At 37.6% G+C, this 20,070-nt stretch overlaps 1 protein-coding gene across 1 annotated transcript in view; it reads left to right on the top strand.

Annotated features, from left to right (window-relative positions):
• Positions 1-14,632, top strand: part of ASB4 (ankyrin repeat and SOCS box containing 4) — a 45,377-nt gene extending 30,745 nt beyond the window's left edge. Inside the window, exons 3-5 of the mRNA XM_007538259.2 lie at positions 2,519-3,009; positions 9,649-9,762; positions 12,474-14,632. Coding sequence (XP_007538321.2) covers positions 2,519-3,009; positions 9,649-9,762; positions 12,474-12,662 — 794 coding nt within the window. The 3' untranslated portion in view covers positions 12,663-14,632. The remainder of the gene's footprint in view (positions 1-2,518; positions 3,010-9,648; positions 9,763-12,473) is intronic.
• Positions 14,633-20,070: the final 5,438 nt, after the last annotated feature.

The raw sequence follows: 20,070 nt of genomic DNA, 5'->3' as shown, positions 1-20,070 counted from the left end.
CAGTCATGTGAAGACAATAGAGTCATAAGTAGAATGTCATGTGAAGATGAAGGTTAATGTTGATGTGATTCATCTACCTGCCAAGGAACACTAAGGATTGCAGGCATTCACTAGCAGCTACAAGAGAGCCATGAAGCAGATTTTTCCCCTTACAGTCCTCAGAAAATGTCAGCCTCAATGGCATCTTAATTTTAGGCTTCCCATCTTTCATACTGTCAGGGAATACAGTTCTGTTGTTTTAAATCACCTAGTTTATTTTACTTTGTAATGGTAGATATAGAAACTGAATACATAATCTGCTCACATTGAGATATTTTTTGAAAGTTCCCACAATTTCTGTGTTTATTGTCTTTATTTCTTGGGCAAATCACAAAACCATAACACACACACACACACACACACACACACACACACACACACACACACACATTTTCCATTTCTATCTTCTAGAAAAGTTACCCTCCAAGACATAAATTCAAATATAAAATTAAGTCTCTCCAACTCAGGAAACTGTGCAGCATAGCTTATTGCACTAAGATCTCAAGGATCAATTGTAAATGTTAGTGTACATTTAAAAATAAAGGATGTGATTTGTTCCAAGTTAGCCTGTAAAATTTTCATCCTAACCCTTTGATTCTCTTCCTTACTGTAAATTCTCCAGAGTCTACGTGACCTTGCCTATGGCTTCTGGGAAGACATTTTTATTCATTCCATTTCATGCTAGTGCAAAGAAAGGTTGACCTGAAAGGAGACGTGACACAGAACTTCTCAGGGTAGAATACTGATGAGCATAGATGGTCCCATGAAAGATGATCTTTGGTTATAATTCTACTTTCTGTAAGTTAGGAGCACAGATAGCCTCCGAGTTTACAGAGCAGTGTTTTCAACAAAACCTCACTGGGGAGTTGAATGTAGTAGAATATATTGCAAATGCTTTCAAGGAGTGTTTCTTTTCTCAAATATGACCATTACATATAATCAGGAGATGCCATAAATAGGGAATAAAACAATATTGATGGGACAAAATTGCATAGAAGATAAGATATTTTGGAGATAGCCTATTTCCTTTCATACCTCCCATCCTATTGTGTCTAATGCAGTAGTTATTAGCCTTTCTAAGTATGCGTTTCTTCATCTATTTAAGAAGCAAGGCAAGAAAAGGGAAATATAGGGTGAAGCTTGGTCTCGATAGGAGTACTGCAGCAATGTAAAGTACTGTGGGCTAAGAAGATGGAGGAGAAGGCATCTGGTATCCAGTTAATGATAGTGACTGGTGACGCAAGATTGGGTTGGTGGTGGGAGAGGTGCTTGTGGGGCGAAACTTCACTAGACAGAGGTGGAGAACTGGTGTGGTGTCTCTATGCATTTTCTCTTTCTGTCTCTTCCCCTTTATCTAGAAAAAAAAAAGATCACAGGGAGTGGTGCACTTAAGTAGACACTGAGCTCCAGCAATAATCTTGGTGAAACCAAATATGTAAACTTCATTTCTGGTTTGTTAGATAAGTGGGTCAAATGAAACAAAATCTTATCTTTCTTTACATTTTTTATTATCTTTATTTATTTATTTATTGAATATAGACAGCCAGAAATCAAGAGAAAGAGGGAGGTAGAAAGGAAGAGAAACAGAGAGACACACCTGCAGCACTGCTTCACCATTCACAAAAGGGACCGGGGGTTTGAACCTGAATCCTTGTACATTGTAACATGTACACTCAACCAGGTGCTCCATCTTCTGGCCTCATATTAAACAAACAAACAAGACTTTCTAATAAACAAAAAGTACTAAATTCTCTAAGTACTAAACATTTTTATTACTGAAAACCATTTTTAACTATAGTTAAACACACTGAAATAATTCTTTTTTTTGTCAGTGAAAATTTCAGTAGTATCAGCTTCTATCCCTCTTGATGCAAACTATATGCATTTAATTTGATGAAAGTATTTTGTGTTTTGTCCTCCAATGTGTTTCAAGAAGGCCTCATAAACTTAGGCAGTATTACTTAAATCTGTTAGTTTTCAGACAAAGGACTGATAATTCCTAAAGGACTGATAATTCCTTTAGCACTGAAGTTTTCTGAGATCATACTTTTAGGTCTGCTTTGAGAAGAAACTATGTTCATTTTAAACAAATTGACTTTTGAAACCATTCGTATGAGCTTCAAAGATAGAGATATAGTCTTTTTATTGCATTTGCTGTTTTATCAGTGGAAGCTATGTAGTTATAGGCATCACTTTGCATTTCCAAATTTACCTTGAAGAAATAATTAAAATTCAATCGTGAGTGATCCTCCAGCCCCTGGTTAAAACCTTTTGTTCTTCCCCTTTAGGTGCATTTGCTGATTGTCCAGCAGGTGGCAACATTGCTTCAAAAGAGTAGTTTACACGGGATCAAATTAGGAAAAAAATGATAATGTCTGAAGTTTAAAGAAGTGGCAGGAAAAAAATGGCCTGTTTTTATATATAGTTATATAAGAATATTTGTGTATAAACAATTGTCTTTCTTCATCTTGCTTTCTAGGGGCTAATGTGAACATGAAGACCAACAACCAGGATGAGGAAACGCCCTTGCACACGGCTGCCCACTTCGGCCTGTCAGAGTTGGTGGCGTTCTACGTGGAGAACGGGGCCTTCGTGGATAGCGTGAACGCCCACATGGAGACCCCACTAGCTGTCGCAAGCTACTGGTCACTCCGCTTTCAAGAGCAGGAGTACAGCAGAGAGCACCACCTCATTTGCCGCAAGCTGCTCGACTCCCATGCTGAGGTCAATGCCCGTGATGACGATTTCAAATCTCCACTCCACAAAGCAGCCTGGAATTGTGACCATGTTCTCCTGAACATGATGCTGGAAGCTGGCGCCGAAGCCAATCTCATGGATATCAACGGCTGTGCCGCCATCCAGTATGTGCTGAAAGTCACTTCTGTGCGCCCTGCTGCCAGGCCTGAGCTCTGTTACCAGGTGTTGCTGAACCATGGGGCCGCTCGAATTTATCCTCCACAATTCCATAAGGTGAGTTTATTTCCAAGAGTGTTACTGGACGACTGAGTGGTTGGTTGTGCAAGTACCAGAGACTCAAACGGGGCTTGGTTTGAGGTCTTCAGTTACTTTAAGCCTGTATTTGCGGTTTGAATCTAATTCTCTGTCTCTTCATATACTTCTAGCTTGTACTTCTTAGTCCGAATTGGTTTGAAAGCTGGGACTAAGGGGGAAGGAACAAGTATAAAAATGGTGGGGGACCGGGTTTTGGGACGCACGTGGTTGAGCACATATTATAATGCTTAAGGGCCCAGGTTTGAGCCCCTGGTCCCCACCTGCAGGAGAGAACCTTCAAGAGTCATGAAGCAAGGCTCTGAATTACCCTATAACTCTTTCTCTTTTTTCTCTCTCTCTCTCTCTCTCTCTCTGTCTCCCCCATCCTCTTGATTATTGGCTGTGTCAATTCAATAAATAAAGATAATAAAATAAACAATTTTTTAAAAAAAGAATGGCAAATAATTTTACTTTTTATTTTTCTTTGCCGCTAAGACTATTGCCAAGATTCACTATATGAACCTCTTCACTGTTCATATAGTGAGGTAAAGATAGAGGGACACCTTCAGCCCTTCTCAAACTCAAAATAAAGCATTTCCCAGTGGGGACTGGGAACCTGAACCTAGGTCTTTGGGATTTATGATATTTTAGTAAATATTGTACTTTTTCAGATCCAAATATTCTCATCTGAAAAATAAAGGTTATAAATTGTCTGAAGAATAAGTAATTAAGGTATGTAAATCACTGAGCTCAAAGAGTGGCACTCACAAATTGTTTCCATTCCCTTTGTTTCCAAATTATTATTTTGGCATCGAGGTTATTTCTGGGGTTCGGTGTCTGCACCACTCTACTGCTCCCAGCAGCCATTCCACCCCTGTCTCCCTGGCTGATTTTAGATAGAGAGGAAAGAGAGAAAGAGAGACATTGCAGCATTGCTGCAGCATTCACTCCATGTGGTGGTTAGGGACTCAGATACAGGTCCTCATGCATAGCAAGGTGTGCACTCTGCTGAATGAGACACTCCCCAGCCCCTTCCCCCCAAACAAGCTTGTTCTATTGTAGAAATATCCCTTCTAGCCTTACATTGGTGGTTCTATTAGCCTGTAAAATGTGTTCCAACGGACAGTCTCCATGGCTGTTGTGTTCTTATCCAATTCCTGTTTCCATTCAGTTGCTCCTCTGACTCCTCCAGTTTGATCATATGCTAATGAGATAAAGTGATGGCTACTGGTAGCTGATAATATAAACATTTTTGTTATTACCCAATAAACTGTGCGAAAAACTGGTCCCTTCCAAATAAAAACTATTCAATTTACTATGCACACAGTTCAAAGTGATTTAGAACAACAACTCCATAGCTTGACTTTCCAAAGAGAAAGTCATCTCTACGACAGGTAAATGACTGACTCATTTATCCAGAAGATAAATTGATTTGTTCTTTTGTGGATGGGGAATTCAGTTTCTTTATTTACAAGGTTAGAGCTGAAGAAGGTGTCTTCCAAATACAAAGCAAATTTGTAGAGGGTATATTTCACTGAAAGTCAATGTATAAATTACATAAGGGGAAGAAAAGAGTTATAGGGTTTGCAATTGCTTTCCAAAGTATGAAAGGACATTTGTTTTTGTATAACACCCCCCCCCCCAGCATAATTCAGAAGGAAGTGACACCCGAGGGAGCCAAGATTGGGTTTTCCTGTAGGGCAAAAAAGACATTTTTCTAGGGAAGGAAAAGGTATATGAGGGTTTAGGAGAAGTAAGGATGATTTCTACCTTTGATCAGTATAGTATATGAAAGAGTTTCTGATCATTAAGTACCTTTCTGCATACAAATATATCAATATATAAAGGTAGTGGAAGCTTTAAAATTTCTCTTCTGAAGTGCCTTATAGGTGGTGCTTGAGTTGGAAGGGTCACAGAGATTTATCTTGAATCTGTGTCTTTTAATCTATGCTTGAAGATGTTTAGTGATGAAGGGGAGTGTTTAAAATTCTCTTAAGTTGCCACCACCATAAAATGAATACTTTTGTCCTAGTGTTCTTCAATAGAGGAGGAATAGAGACACCAGAGACTCAAAGAATGTGGGTGGGGAGAATACAGGTCCATGAAGGATGATAGAGGACATAGTGGGGGTTGTATTGTTATATGGGAAACTGGGGAATGTTATGCATGTACAAACTATTGTATTTACTGTTGAATGTAAAACAGTAATTCCCCAATAAAGAAATAAAAAAATAAATAAAAAACAAAGAATGTGAGATTCATTGAACATCTTCTGTTTCCCTGGCTCACAAAGAGGAGGTAGCAGCTTCTTCCTGGTTCACAATAGTCCCTTCTCAGTGTTAGATGTAGTCAGCATTAATGATGGTTGGTTTAGATTTGCAATATCATAAGGGTCCTTCTTGTTACCTACTGAAATAATTACTGAGTTCTGAAGATATGTCCAACTGCCGTAGTTCTGGAAAAAGCCCAACTTATCAGTGAAAGGAGTTGGAAAACTGTCAGGTTTGAAAGAAACTTTCATGCTGTGAGAACCATTTTCTGTCAGCAGAAAACTTAATAGTCAGTGTCAGCAAAACTTAATGACAGTAGTGGGAGCTTCGGACTTTATTCACTTTAATATTGCAAGTTAAGAATTACTTGAAATTTTTACCATAATAAAAGATAGAAATTTATATCCCTGTGATATATAGAAATATGCCAGGTGTAAATGGAAACACCAAATGTGTGAAGTTAAGCTCCTAAGCTATATATATATATATATATATATATATAGAGAGAGAGAGAGAGAGAGAGAGAGAGAGAGTTAGCTTGAACTGTTTCTGAGTATGGGCTGGGTGTGAGGTTGCTGAATGAAATAGTGGATCATCAATTAAATCTGAATTTTAGATAAATGACAAGTATTTTAGTATAGATTTATCCCAAGAGATATTTGAGACAATAAGAATGTCAGCAATAAGAAGGGGGTATAGAATATCTAAAGTAAAATCCCTTGGTTTGAGTATGCAGATATTGCTTGTTTAAATATAAAAAATTTAGCTTCTATATAGGGTAGTATGACTCAAGAATTAATGTGGGAGATAGAGCTCAGCTTTCTGAGTGAACACTTGAACTATGTGTAGAGGCTATATTTAAGCTTTCTGACTTCTTTTTGATTTTTGTTTGTTTATGTAAAGTTAATATAAATATATTATTGATTTAGGTCTTAAGTTAATTTCAGCTATCATCCTGACACTAGTAACTCATATTTTTATCTTTATTGTGAATTAATCAACATAAATGTAAATCTCACTATGATCCCCTTTTCAGAAGGGAAGCATCTGTAAATCTTTTATGAAGTCTAGATGAATGCTATTTTCATATTATTAAAAATACATTTGCATTAAAAGAAATAATTCTTCTGAAATTTTAACAAAATATGACTTACTATGATTATGGTAAGAAATTTTTCTTGTTTTTAATATATATTCAATTGCAATTGTATTATTAAACTATTTTATTTCCCTGGTCACAACCTACAAATTGAAATGAGACTACCAGAGTACATTTGAAAGAGAAGTAGACACAGATTAAGATTCCCAAGATTAAATCCTCTTGCTTCCTCTTACTGTGTGACTTTAATTTTCTCATCTTCAAATAAGAGGAAATGGATAGTCTCTAAGGCCCTTCAAAACTCGAACATTCTATAGTACTATAGTGCTAGTTAATAACTAGGGTTTAAATAAACTATTCTGTCTCTGTTGTGTAGCTTTACATAGCTTCCAAACTCATCCTAACTACAGAGGGGGGAAAAATACACCTTTATTTGCCTCCATTTTCTAGGTCCAAGATGCTGGAAAATTACCAACTCACCTTGATACTTAGGTCCCCTGACAGAAATTCTTGGTATATATTTTTTAATCTTTATTTGTTGACTAGAGACAGCCAGAAATCAAGAGGGTGATAGAGAAGGAGAGAGACAGACACCTACAGCCTTACTTCACCACTCACAAAATTTTCCTCCTGCAGGTGGGGCCCGAGGGCTTGAACCTGGACCTTTGCACATTGTAATATGTGCCGCTCAACCAGGTGTGCCACCACCCGGCCCCTATCTTGGTGTATTTTACGTAGTTTTAGAAATGCTAACTTTTTAGAAGTTCCATAGCACTTAATCTCTGAATCCAGGTCTCTGGCTCAACTCTTAATGGGATGATAATATACAATTGCTGTTTATTTGTTTAGACCTAGCTGAAAAGAATCATGACCAGAAGGTTAACTTTGTGCACTATATCCCGAATATATATGTAAGCGGATTCTCTCATTAAACAAGTATTTATGTTGTGTCCATGGGCAGGATGATTCTGATGCCTCCAGTGATTTAGAGTTTCAATATATACTTTATGGCTGCAATGGCTTATGACTGTGCTAACTGAAATAGGTTAAAGACTGAATTTGGCTCACAAGAACTATTATTATATTATCAGAGATTTTGTGAGTTTAATTTTTAAAGAATCTAGTATTAAGAAATTAAATCATATATGCTTACAAAAAAAGGTACACTAAAGACAAATATAATACATATTTAAAACATACTATATCTTAATTATTTTACTTCACAATTTAGGGCTTTATGTGGAGGTTTATTGGTAAAAATCATTGCTCTTTAGTGAATGAGCTTAATTTCTAGATCCTTTATCTCTTTCATAAGGAAAGAAAACTCCACATAATGAGTCCAACCTACTGGTCTAGACCTTTCTGGTAACTAATCTACATCTTGAATTCAGCTAGTGACCCTCTAAAAGACATTAACATAAACTCTAGAATAGGCCAAAGAGGCATTATGAATACCAGTGTGGGACCAGCCTGAGATATTATACTAGGAGTGGAGATAAATTGTTCTAGGAAGCAGTTTAATGTGAATTTATCACAGAATAAATGCTACACAAATAATAAAGCCTATTCTAAGTTCATAGCTACAGCAAAAATTGATTCATCGTATAAAAGCCATTCTATTGTTGGAGAAAGATAGCTATCTGGGTAAGACATGTGCTTTGCCGTGCATGTCGCCCAGGTTCCAGTCTTGACACCATATTGAAGGTGATGTGAAACTATAGGAATACACTGCAGTAGTGTCTCTCCTCTGTATCACCCCCACACACAGAGTATATGTGTGTCTAAAAAAAAAAGCCCAGTGAAACTGTAAGCATGAGGCAATGAGCCACCAGATTCACAAACACAAAATAAAATACACAAGCAAAAAACACCCAGCCTAGTCTAGAATAGTTCCCACTGTTATATTGCCCTTGGATGCTGACTCTTGAAAGGATGACAGGGTCAGGGAGAGAGTGAAACATATTTAAGCAGAGGATGTGCATGCCTGGGGTCCCAGAGGTCTCAAGTTTGATCCCTGCCACCACAATAAGACAGAGCTGAGCAGTGCCCTGTTCTCTGAACCACACCCCTGTCATATATATATACATTTTTGCTTCCAGGGTTATCGCTGGGGCTCGGTGCCTGCACTATGAATCCACTGCTCCTGGAGGCTATTTTTTTTCTTTCTTTTTTTATTTTTTTTTTATTTAAGAAATGAGACATTAACAAAACCACAGACTAAGAGGGGTACAATTCCACACAATTCCCATAACCCGATCTCCATATCCCATCCCCTCCCCTGATAGCCTTCCCATTTTGTTGTCCTTGTTGCACTTGTTATTGTTATTGTTGTTATAGCTGTTGTTGTTGTTGGATAGGACAGAAAGAAATAGAGAGAGTAGGGGAAGACAGAGAAAGATAGACACCTGCAGACCTGCTTCACCACTTGAGAAGCACCCCCCTATGGGGGGAAGCTGGGGGCTCAAACCGGGATCCTTACACCGGCCCTTGGGCTTTGTGCTATGTGCACTTAACCCGCTGCGCTACCGCCCAGCTCCCATAAACATATTTTTTATTGAAAATAAATAAATAAAGTAAAATCTCCTATTCTCTTGAGGATAATGTCTCATACTGGAGAGTTGACTTAATCTCTAATTTGTTTCCTTTTTTGTTGTCGTTGGTTGGAAACTAAACTGTAAAAAGTGTGTGCTAATGAAATAACTAAATCTCCTGCCATCTTTTATTTCTTGATGAAAAGTTGAAAGTTAAAATACCAATTAGCATGACTAATATGACCTCCATTCACTTCAGGCTTTCTGTTGAGGAGACATCTTTGGTCAACTTTCATATTCAATATTTTTGCTCTATATTTTGGTGACCCATAGATATATATATTGGATCATGACACTAACCTTGGATTGTTAATATTCATTTTTATGACAGTAATTTATGAAGATCTAGAAGAGTTCCCCAGGCAGCTGTAGTGTATTCTCGCAAAACTGCTTCAATTATAATCAGGTCACAGGGGTCATCTGGCTCCGACCTTCTTTGTTAGCGCCTCTTTTTCACTTGCTCCAGGATGTTGAAGTAATTAGTCTGATTTTATTAATCCTTCCAGCCACCATAGGGGCTGGCAGTGTATTTGAAAACTCAAAAGGTGTAAGACTTCTTGCAGAAATCTCAGGGCTCCAATTAGTCTAATATCTCTCTAAGCAAGAAGAATGGGTCATGTGTGTGCACTGAACAAATGAAACTCTGCTTCTTCTGCAGGTGATAGAAGCTTGTCATTCTTGTCCAAAAGCGATAGAAGTCGTAGTCAATGCCTATGAGCACATCAAATGGAACATAAAGTGGAGAATGGCAATTCCTGATGATGACTTGGAGGTAAATATATATATATATATATATATATATATATACTATCAGTTCATTTCCTATGGTTTTCATCTCAGAGTATGCCCTGATTTCAAGAAATGTGCAAAAAACTTCTCATTATACAAATGTGAGAATGCCATAAAGACACATTCAAAAGCAGCAAGATGAAGGAAATATAAACATATAAGAGTAAATAGATATTTCAGTCAAGTTGTAGCACTTGAGATCATTTTGGGGACTTCTCTGGTTAAGAACAAGTTGAGGGATTGGATGGTAGTTCACAAGAAAGGGTTCACAAATTGCCATGTGGGAAGTTTCAGGTTCAAGCCCCCTCCCCGCCTTCAGGTGGGAAATTTCACAAAGGGTAGAGCAGTGTGAAAGACGTTTTTCCTTCTCTTTGTCTCTCTTTTTCTCTGTCTCTCACCTTCTACCAAAGAAAAAGATGGGCTTTTCTTTTCTTTTTCATATATATATATATTTTTTTTTATTTATTTTATTATATTATTATTTTTTATTTAAGAAAGGATTAATGAACAAAACCATAGGGTAGGAGGGGTACAATTCCACACAATTCCCACCACCCAATCTCCATATCCCACCTCCTCCCATGATAGCTTTCCCATTCTCTATCCCTCTGGAAGCATGGACCCAGGGTCATTGTGGGTTGCAGAAGGTAGAAGGTCTGGCTTCTGTAATTGCTTCCCCGCTGAACATGGGCGTTGACTGGTCGATCCATACTCCCAGTCTGCCTCTCTCTTTCCCTAGTAGGGTGTGTCTCTGGGGAAGCTGAGCTCCAGGACATATTGGTGGGGTCTTCAATCCAGGGAAGCCTGGCCAGCATCCTGATGGCATCTGGAACCTGGTGATTGAAAAGAGAGTTAACATACGAAACCAAACAAATTGTTGAGCAATCATGGACCCAAAGCTTGGAATAGTGGAGAGGAAGTGTTAGGGAGGTACTCACTGCAAACTCTAGTGTACTTCTGCTTTCAGGTATATATTTTGCAGTAGTTTATGGATACGTATGAACATATGCTCTCTCTCACAGAAACTGGTGTATATCTAGGGTTTGGGACTTTGTTAGAAAGTGAACCACCTGAGATGAAATTAGAGTATACTATGAAAGGAAAGATCTCACCCGAGTAATGAAGCTGAAGGGTTGTCATTCCACATGTGAAGTCTCTGGACACAGTCTGAGGTGAAGCATGTTGAGGTGGCAATAGTTGTGTTGGTTAGGTTGTGATCGGCGGATGCAATATTATTTGATATGGATTGGGAGAGGCATACGGGAAAGCGGGCCCTATCCAAGGGTTCCAGGACTGGGGGAAGTAGGGGCTCTATAGTGGAAATGTGAGGTTCCTGCTGTCTTAGGATTCAAAAAGACAATCAATAGTTAATGTTATCACATTATTTGGTAATTGGGTTAACTTTGAAAAGTCCTTTTGTTAGGGTTTGCTGTACAGTACCCAGTATCTTGTATATATAGCTGTGCTATTGGATGCTTCTGATCTACTTGGTCTAGGCTTTTGAGAGAGTCCGCATATCAAATACACAGCTAGTAGTGGAGGAAGTAGTGGAGCTATAATGTAAGCAAAAGACCCAGTAGTAATCCTGGTAGTAAACAAACAAAAGAACAATTATGGAAAGATGGAAACTGTATTTTCTTCTCATCAGTTTAAATGAGTTAAATAACAATAATATTTGGAATTGTTCATATAGAGTTTTTACCAGAAGATTAGAATCTTCCTTTATTTTATTTCACTCATTTTTTTCCTATGTGAAGTCACTTAGTAGGCAGGAAACAAAGTACTAAGAACCATGTAACAACCTAACTCATTCGTGAAAACTGAGCCCTCACTCTGCATGGATGCTAGTGCTTTTATAACCTAGTCTTTCCCATTACTTCTTCTTTTCTTGTTTTTAGTAGTCACAGACTTGTTTCCAACATGCAGAGAAGTATGGAACACAGAGTGAAAAGTTCATTAAACTTTAAAGTTAATGATTTGAGCACAGACTTATTCTAGTACTTGCTAGTTATATTATCTTTTTAAAAAAGTAGTTTAGGGGTTGGGCGGTAGCTCAATGGGTTAAGCACACATGGCGCCAAGTGCAAGGACCAGCTTAAGGGTTCCTGTTCATGCTACCAGCTCTGCACCTGCAAGGGAGTCGCTTCACAAACAGTGAAGCAGGTCTGCAGGTAACTATCTTTCTCTCCCTCTCTCTGTCTTCCGTTCCTCTATCCACTTCTCTCTGTCCTATCCAACAATAACGACATCAAGAACAATAACAATATAACTACAACAACGGTAAAACAACAGAGCAACAAAAGGGGAAAAAAAGAATAAAAAAATATTTGAACTGCTTAGCTTATCAATTAATTGTATATCTGAAGGTACGGGTCATATAATGTATCAAAGTATATACAATCATACTTAGTTTAAAATTACTATTTTGGCTTACATTGGTTTAGACAGTTCACATAAATATATCTCATGTTAGTTCTTCAACTATGCATTATATCATAGAGTATCACAGGCTTTTTGCTTGTTCTCTTCCACACTACTTCTTCGCTTCCTCATTTCAACTTCATGTTTAATTTTGTCTCACTCTCAGAGAACCTAGCAGACAGTCATTATGTCTAAGGTTGGGACTAAGTGATTTTTATTGAAGTAGATAATACTTTTTTCCCCAACATTAACCTGTCCTGCTTTCCTTTTCAGAGATACTGGGATTTTTACCACTCTCTCTTCACCGTGTGCAGTAACACACCAAGAACCCTCATGCATTTGTCGAGATGTGCCATTCGCAAAGCTCTGCACAGCAGATGTCAAAGAGTAATTCCTTTGCTTTCCCTCCCAGTGTCATTGAAAAAGTACTTGCTTCTAGAGCCTGAGGGAATCATTTATTAATCCTTACGAGACAGAAGTTCCCAATCATAGATATTCAAATGAATTCCCCTGGTACACACAGTTTGCATAAATAAAATGTTACTTGGATTGATTATAACACTTTGGGGAATTCAAAACACTTTACAAACACTATGTCATTAATCTTAAGGTATCATGGTTAGGGGGAAATAAAAGAGTAAAGTTTAGGAATTGTCAAAGATAAGAGTATATCTAAAGTACTGAGATAATAATAAATACACGTAGTGCTCTTACTAGGTGCCTGATATATTTTTGTAAAAAAATTCCATATTTGATCTCATTTGAAATGGGACCCAAGTTTTCTTAAAACTAATTTCATTCTCTCCATTATAAGTATTAAGTTTACATTACTATTCAGTTGGCAGGATAACAGACTTTTTGATCAGCCTCTTAATCTCTGTATTTCCTTTCCATTATCTTTTAGCAGAAGTTACTGTTGCTAGTTTTGGGAATTCTTTTCCCAGACAAACTTCTCAGTTTATTTGGGGGGAAGAAGGCATATGATCTTTGAGGCAAATTAGAAATGAACAGCAAAGACTATTCCATCTGGCGGTCAAAAATGGTCATTTTTACACATTCTCATTAAACCAGAGGCTGGAGATATGACTACAAGTTGGAAAATAACACTCACCCTCCAGTTCCTTAGTGTTAGGAAATAATCCAGTCTGTATGGCAGAAAACTGCAGAGTTGAATAGGGCAAGAGTCATGCTTCATACTTGCCTTCAAAATTACGTCTCTGACAGTAGTGTAATTTTGTTTTAACATGAAGATAGCAAAAGAATTGTGTGAAATTGAGGGATTACCTGCTTCTTTTAGTGTAAGAGCATTCATTTTAAGTTTCTTTGAACTTCTAGTTCTATTTTAATATAGTTTTCAACAGCATACATGAGATAGCTATGGCACACTCCACAGTGGTTACAAGGAAGTTTAGGAAAAAGTGTGCTCAGAAGTGTGTGAGGCATGACTTAAGTTGATTATTTTTTCCTTTATATGTAACTGACTAACATGTAAGAGCATTTTAGTGAGAACATAGGGGCACTTTGCTAGTGTGGTTACCTTATAGAAAACAAATAGACTTTGAAAACAGTTTCAATTTGAGAACCTTGGAAAGAGATGAGTTAGACTTACTAGTGTTTTTGTAGAAGGTGACTCATAGAAAATTAATCTGATGACCTCATGGTTGTGAGGCCAACTTTGACTTAGGATTTTGTTCTTGTCCACGCTTAGATACTTTTATTGCCTTTTAGTCTCACTTGTAGAAGTTACAGCTGACACAATTAAGCACAAATTAATTTCCAGTTGTGAGCAGGTTCAATCTATCTGTGTGGTTTTCCCTCTTGTTCAGTGCTAAGTGTTTTAGTTTTGAGTAGAAATGATGTCAGATATTCCACTAACTTGTTATGTAGACCGTGCTTCTAAACTAGACCGTGCTTCTAAACTAGGATCAACATACTCCCCATGCTATGAAGGAGAAATCATAGGTGTTCACAATGATCTTTCTGATCAGCTTTACTTAGATATTTTAAGAGAAATATGCTATATACTAAGATATAAATTATGGAAAATAATGCTAAATGTGTATGTGAGGTACAAATAAAACACTCTATTCAAAAATAGTTTTGCAGCATTTGTAAGAACAAAAACATTCTAGACCTTTGGGTAGAGGAGCATGCTGCTCCTTTCCCTCCAGGAATATTCTAGCAAATACATTTGTGATGTACTGATTTGTGGACAAATAAGACTGATGCTGAAGAAGAGGAAGAGGAATTTATTTACATGGGGGAAATATTGTTTCTCAGCCTATCTGTTTGTGCTTAAGCACTTCGTATTAATCTAGCATGCAATGTGTGACTATCTGTTGTGAATTGTTTATTCATGCATTAAAAATTATTACTCCCCACTTTGAAAGTGTATTTAAAAGACTTAAATAAAGCTCTTTTGTTTTCTCTCACCTTTGTGAGTTATTTATTTACCCCCACAAGTTTTTTTCCTAATGTATTTTTCTGCAATTAGGCTGAAAACTCTTGCACATTGCTTTCTTCAATGTCTAGGAATACAAGGAGTGAGGAGATGTGTCTATAAATAAATAATATTTTAAAAAGAAAATAAAGGGCAAACACAAATAAAGTGAAACCTATTGCTATAGAAACAAGACTATTTGTAATAATAAGTAGATGGTATGGAATCATTTTGCCTAGCACCAACCCTGTCCCTCTGGGTTTTTCATTTCCTTAATTCTCACCTTTCATATACCCCTAGGCAGTAGCAACAGAGGAAATTATATTGTGATTGTTTTTTGTTGTTGCTTTCTGTAAATAGATATTTGATGACCTAAAAAAAAAAAAAAAACAACTCCTCTCACTTATAAGTTTCATGTGAAGAAAGATCTTTGCTATGACGGTAAGATCACCTAATGCTCTGACGAAAAGGCCGCCTAGTCAGTTTTCTCCCCTTCTCAGGATCACACACTAGTGTTCTAGCTCTTAATCACCTAGTGTTACATCTTCACTTTGGTGGTCCTGTCTGAACCCAGTAGCATCTAATAAAAATCACAGCAGTCAAAAGCTGATTGTAGGGATAAAAAAAGCAACAAACCATTTGCAGTGGGTTATCAGTGTTGGAGAAAAACAGCTGAGCCTTATGTTTTTGTTACTCATCTGATTGTGACAAACTCACAAAATTTTAAATTAGTATACTTGAAAAACTTTTTTAAAATAAAAACAATACAGTTTTCCACTCATTTTATTTAGTGTTTTGAAAGGAAGGAATCCTCATTTCATTAAGAAGTAAAAACAAATGTATGATAGTTAATACTGAATTTTGGTTCTGCTTCTTATCTGTCTAGGCTCAATACTGACCCCCAAGCTTAACTGACGCATTATCTAAGGGAAAATAATAAATTTGCCCTAATCTCAGTTTCTTCCTCTGTAAAATATGAACAATAATAGTTTCAACTTCAGAAGATTTACATATAGAAATTTTTCTCAGTATATGCTGGGGCTGTAATCCTGCCCATCCTATGTTGAAAATGTTGTGGGGTGGGGGTAGATAGCATAATGGTTATGCAAAGACACTCTCATACCCAAGGCTTCGAAGTCCCAGGTTCAATCCCCTACACCATCATAAACCAGATATGAGCAGTGCTCTGATAGAAGGAAAAAGAAAGAAAGAAAGAAAGAAAGAAAGAAAGAAAGAAAGAAAGAAAGAAAGAAGAAAAAAAGAAAGAAAATGCTGTGTGGAAAGTGCTAATGATTGGGAGCCAGGTGTTTTTATGCTGTTAACCAGCATCATGGAAGAGTTTAACTGTAGGAGGTGGGTGGTGAAGCACCTGGTTGAGCTCACATGTAACAATACACAATATACAGGTTTAAACCCCTGGTCCACACCTGTTGGAGGAAAGCTTTGCTAGTGGTGAAGCAGTGCTGCAGCTGTCTCTCCATCTCCCTATTTCCCTCTCAATTTCTGACGGTCTCTATCCAATAAATGAATATGATAATTAAAAAATTAAAAGAATCCTAATGTAATTTCTACCAGAATGTGCGTCATTTAAACACTGCCCTGAAGTTGAAATGCAGGTGAAGAGAACGATTTATTCATCTCTCTTAGGGTCTCTAGATCTAAAATTTAATCTGATGAAGAGTAGCTGGAGAACAGTTTATTCATATAAGTTTCATGACATGGGAGCCTTCACATGGAAATGTACTTCTGAATGAGCCGTTATGCTCCCTTGAGTAATTTTTATGCTAGACTTGATGACACTGTATAGGTAATGTGGCATGTTAGGATCCTTCTTGGTAAAGAAAAAAAAAAGGATCTTTCTTGAGGGTGTCTTTTTGCCTTAGATGAGGCCGTTCCTTTCCTCCAGTCACAGTCTGGGCACCTCCTACAGAGTTTACAGAGTTTCATGGCCACTTTCAGGAGAGAAAGTTGGTTTGTTGACACCTATCACTAATGAGAAACAGTGCACAAGGTATACAAAACTAGCCTCCAAGAAACTTTAAGAAACAGGCACGCAAAGAAAAAACACAGAATCAAACTTGGAGTGGTTGTGGTGTTTTTGCAGCAAAGCAAAGGACTCTGAAGAAGGATGAAATGGGAAGGGGTGGAAAGGGCACTGTGCTCCTGGTACATGATGGTGGAAACAGACCTGAGTTGGAATTGAGAGTGTGTTGCAGGCACCTATCACAAGGAGATGATAAATTGAGCCCATGTGTCAGCAATTTTACTGTAAATCTTTAAGCTTCAAATAAATAAAAATAAATAATTACAAAAAATACAAACAACAAAAATTGAAACTATCCTCCAAGAAGAAGATGCTTCACTTTTTCTCTTTTTTTTAATTTTTGATGACACTAAGTGGATTAAGTGTGCTTAAATTTTTTTTAGTAATTGGTTTTCTCATATAGAGGTATGCCTCAATGACACCAGATAACAACTATGCAAATACATGTTAAGCCAGTCAAGGAAATAAAATAATGGTGCCAACTTGTACTTTCTGACTGAATGACACCAGTGGATTAGTTCTTAGTGCTTAGCAAACAGAGAAAATTGACACAAAACCTATAATCAAGAGGTGCTATGTCAGTCTGAGAAGTAAAAGATAGGTGGAGGAAAACTTCTTAAGTTCTGAAAACCCAGAAGGGAAGGCATTTATGTCCCACCCAGACCCGGATTGAGGAGACAGGGGACGTTGCACTAAGAGTCAGTGTTTGAGAAGCAGTGAGAACTAATGGAGATTACAATCAATTTGGTTCAGAAAACAAGACATTTAAACAGAGATGCCTTTTTTATTTATTTATAAAATGGAAACACTGACAATACCATAGGATAAGAGGGGTACAATTCTCACCACCAGAACTCTGTATCCCCTGCCCTATTCTTTAACCCCCTGGGAGTATAGACCCAGGGTCATTATGGGGTGCAGAAGGTGGAAGGTCTGGCTTCTGTAATTGCTTCCCCACTGAACATGGGCATTGACAGGTCAATCCATACTCCTAGCCTGTCTTTCTCTTTCCCTAGTGGAGCAGAGCTCTGGGGAGGCAGGGCTCCAAGACATTACATTGTTGGGGTTGTCTGTCCAGGGAAGTCTGGTTGGCACCAGAGATGCCTTTCTAAACACATACTCTCTCCTCTGAGTTGAGTTGTGACAGAATGACTTCCAAGATTGAGACTAGCTTCCTAAATGTTTAATCAGTGGGGGGACCAGGAAGAGACTGAATGATATCACCATTGGAACACTTCCTAGCTTCTTTTCTGCTGGGTTTCTATTGGAAGGTGGCTGAAGTCTATTGGAAGGTGGCTGAAGTCTATTGGAAGGTGGCTGAAGTCTCCTAGCTATTACAGTAGCCAGACCTCCCACCTTCTGCACCTCATACAGATTTTTGGTCCATCCTCCCAATGGGATAAACTATAGAGAACCTTCAAATAGAGGGGATGGGATATGGAACTCTGGTGGTGGGAATTGTATGGAATTGTACCCATCTTATCCCACAGTCTTGTAAATAATTGTTAAATCACTAATTTAAAAAAAGATTTTTTTTCCTAAAATACCTTTCTGTTGGGATTATAGTAACTGCTTCATCAACTTATTCCTTAGGACCAGCTGTTGATAAAAAATATTTCTGTTGTCTTTGTCAATAGTCTTTGCTACATATATTTTCTTCTCCTCAACTTCCTTCTTCTTCTCCTCTTCCTCTCTTCTTCCTCTTCCTTCTCCTTCATTGGTCTACCAATTATCACTGGGGCTGGATGCCTGCATGAATTCATTGCTCCTGGTAGCCTTTTTACTTTATTTTTTTTTATTTGATAGGATAGAAAAATTGAGAGAGGGGTAAATAGAGAATAGAGGAAGAGGAACACCTGCAGAGTTGATTCACAGATCTTGAAACTTCTTCACTTCAGCTGTGGAGTAAGAGTTCCCAATTGGTGTATGGATATTTTCAATTTCTCTCTAAGCATTTTTAACCCCTGTTCAGTCAGAAGGAATGGCTTTTAAGTTAAATCAGTAGCTTCTGTGAATAGTAAGAAGTGGTATATGCAATGAGTACTTACCATGATAATCTAGACAAGCTTGACAGAATTAGAAGAGGACTGACTTTGTTGTGATGAGGATGGAATGACATCAGCAAGGTTAAGAGAGATCAGATTCTGAAATGTCTTGAATCATGGAGAGGCACCATAGGGAATTAATGAAATATCATTACTATCAAATTATTCCTTTCCAACTTTGTCACTTTGATCACAATAAAATTATTACTTAAAATGTGGCATTAATATGATATAATTTTCAAAGCATCTTCATAGTTTAATACAGACAATGCCCTTAGCATTTTCCTCAACTCTTCTTTCATGCCAAAAAAAATGATGGGAGTCGGGCGGTAGCACAGCAGGTTAAGTGCAGGTGGTGCAAAGTACAAGGACTAGAGTAAAGATGCCAGTTAGAGCCCCAGCTTCCCACCTGCAGGGGAATCACTTCACAAGTGGTGAAGCAGGTCTGCAGGTGTCTATCTTTCTCTCCCCTTCTCTGTCTTCTTCTCCTCTCTCCATTTCTCTCTGTCTTATCCAACAATGATGATACCAATAACAACAACATATCTTGGTTAAATTCACATGGCATTAATACAAACAATATTAAGGTTAAAAATAAAATTAAAATATAAACAATTGAATCACAAAGTCTATTTTTCCAGGGTGCTCTCTTCATTACTAATACATGGGAGCAGACACATTGCAGTTTCTTTGTGTGTATCTTTACAGTAGAAGTAGCCAAAGATTACTTAGAAACAATTTATGTTTGCTGAAACTTTCCCGATGGGTCATCTTAAGAAGAGGTCTTTCCTCTGTGCTTCTGACTTCAGCATGATTAGGTGTTCTGGAGCACCTAAGACTGTAATTATGCCAGTGCTTCTGTAAACAATTTATCACTTGAACACTGCTGTGGAATTACAAACAGTTCTTGAACTCTGAATTTTGCCTCTGCCTTTCATCTTCTTATGGACTGGAAGAAGTCCATAAGAAGTCTTCTTTTCTCACGTAACTAAAAAAGTCTTTAGCTCTTGATATTAAAAAGAAAAGCAAGCTTATTTATAACCCTCTTGTGTAATAAATCATTCCTTATGGTTAGAGTGTTTTACATGATATAAACAAGCTTTAATAATATTTAAATATTATGCTTAGGACTTTGTTCATCTCTTTACCAGTTTTTAATATTTATTTATTCCCTTTTGTTACCCTTGTTGTTTTATTGTTATAGTTATGATTGATGTCATTGTTGGTGGATAGGACAGAGAGAAATGGAGAAAAGAGGGGAAGACAGAGAGGGGGAGAGAAAGATAGACACCTGCAGACCTGCTTCACCACTTGTGAAGTGACTCCCCTGCAGGTGGGGAG

The sequence above is a fragment of the Erinaceus europaeus genome, chromosome 8, assembly GCF_950295315.1.
Source record: "Erinaceus europaeus chromosome 8, mEriEur2.1, whole genome shotgun sequence".
NCBI lineage: Eukaryota > Metazoa > Chordata > Mammalia > Eulipotyphla > Erinaceidae > Erinaceus > Erinaceus europaeus.
This window is presented reverse-complemented; position numbering and strand designations above follow the sequence as displayed.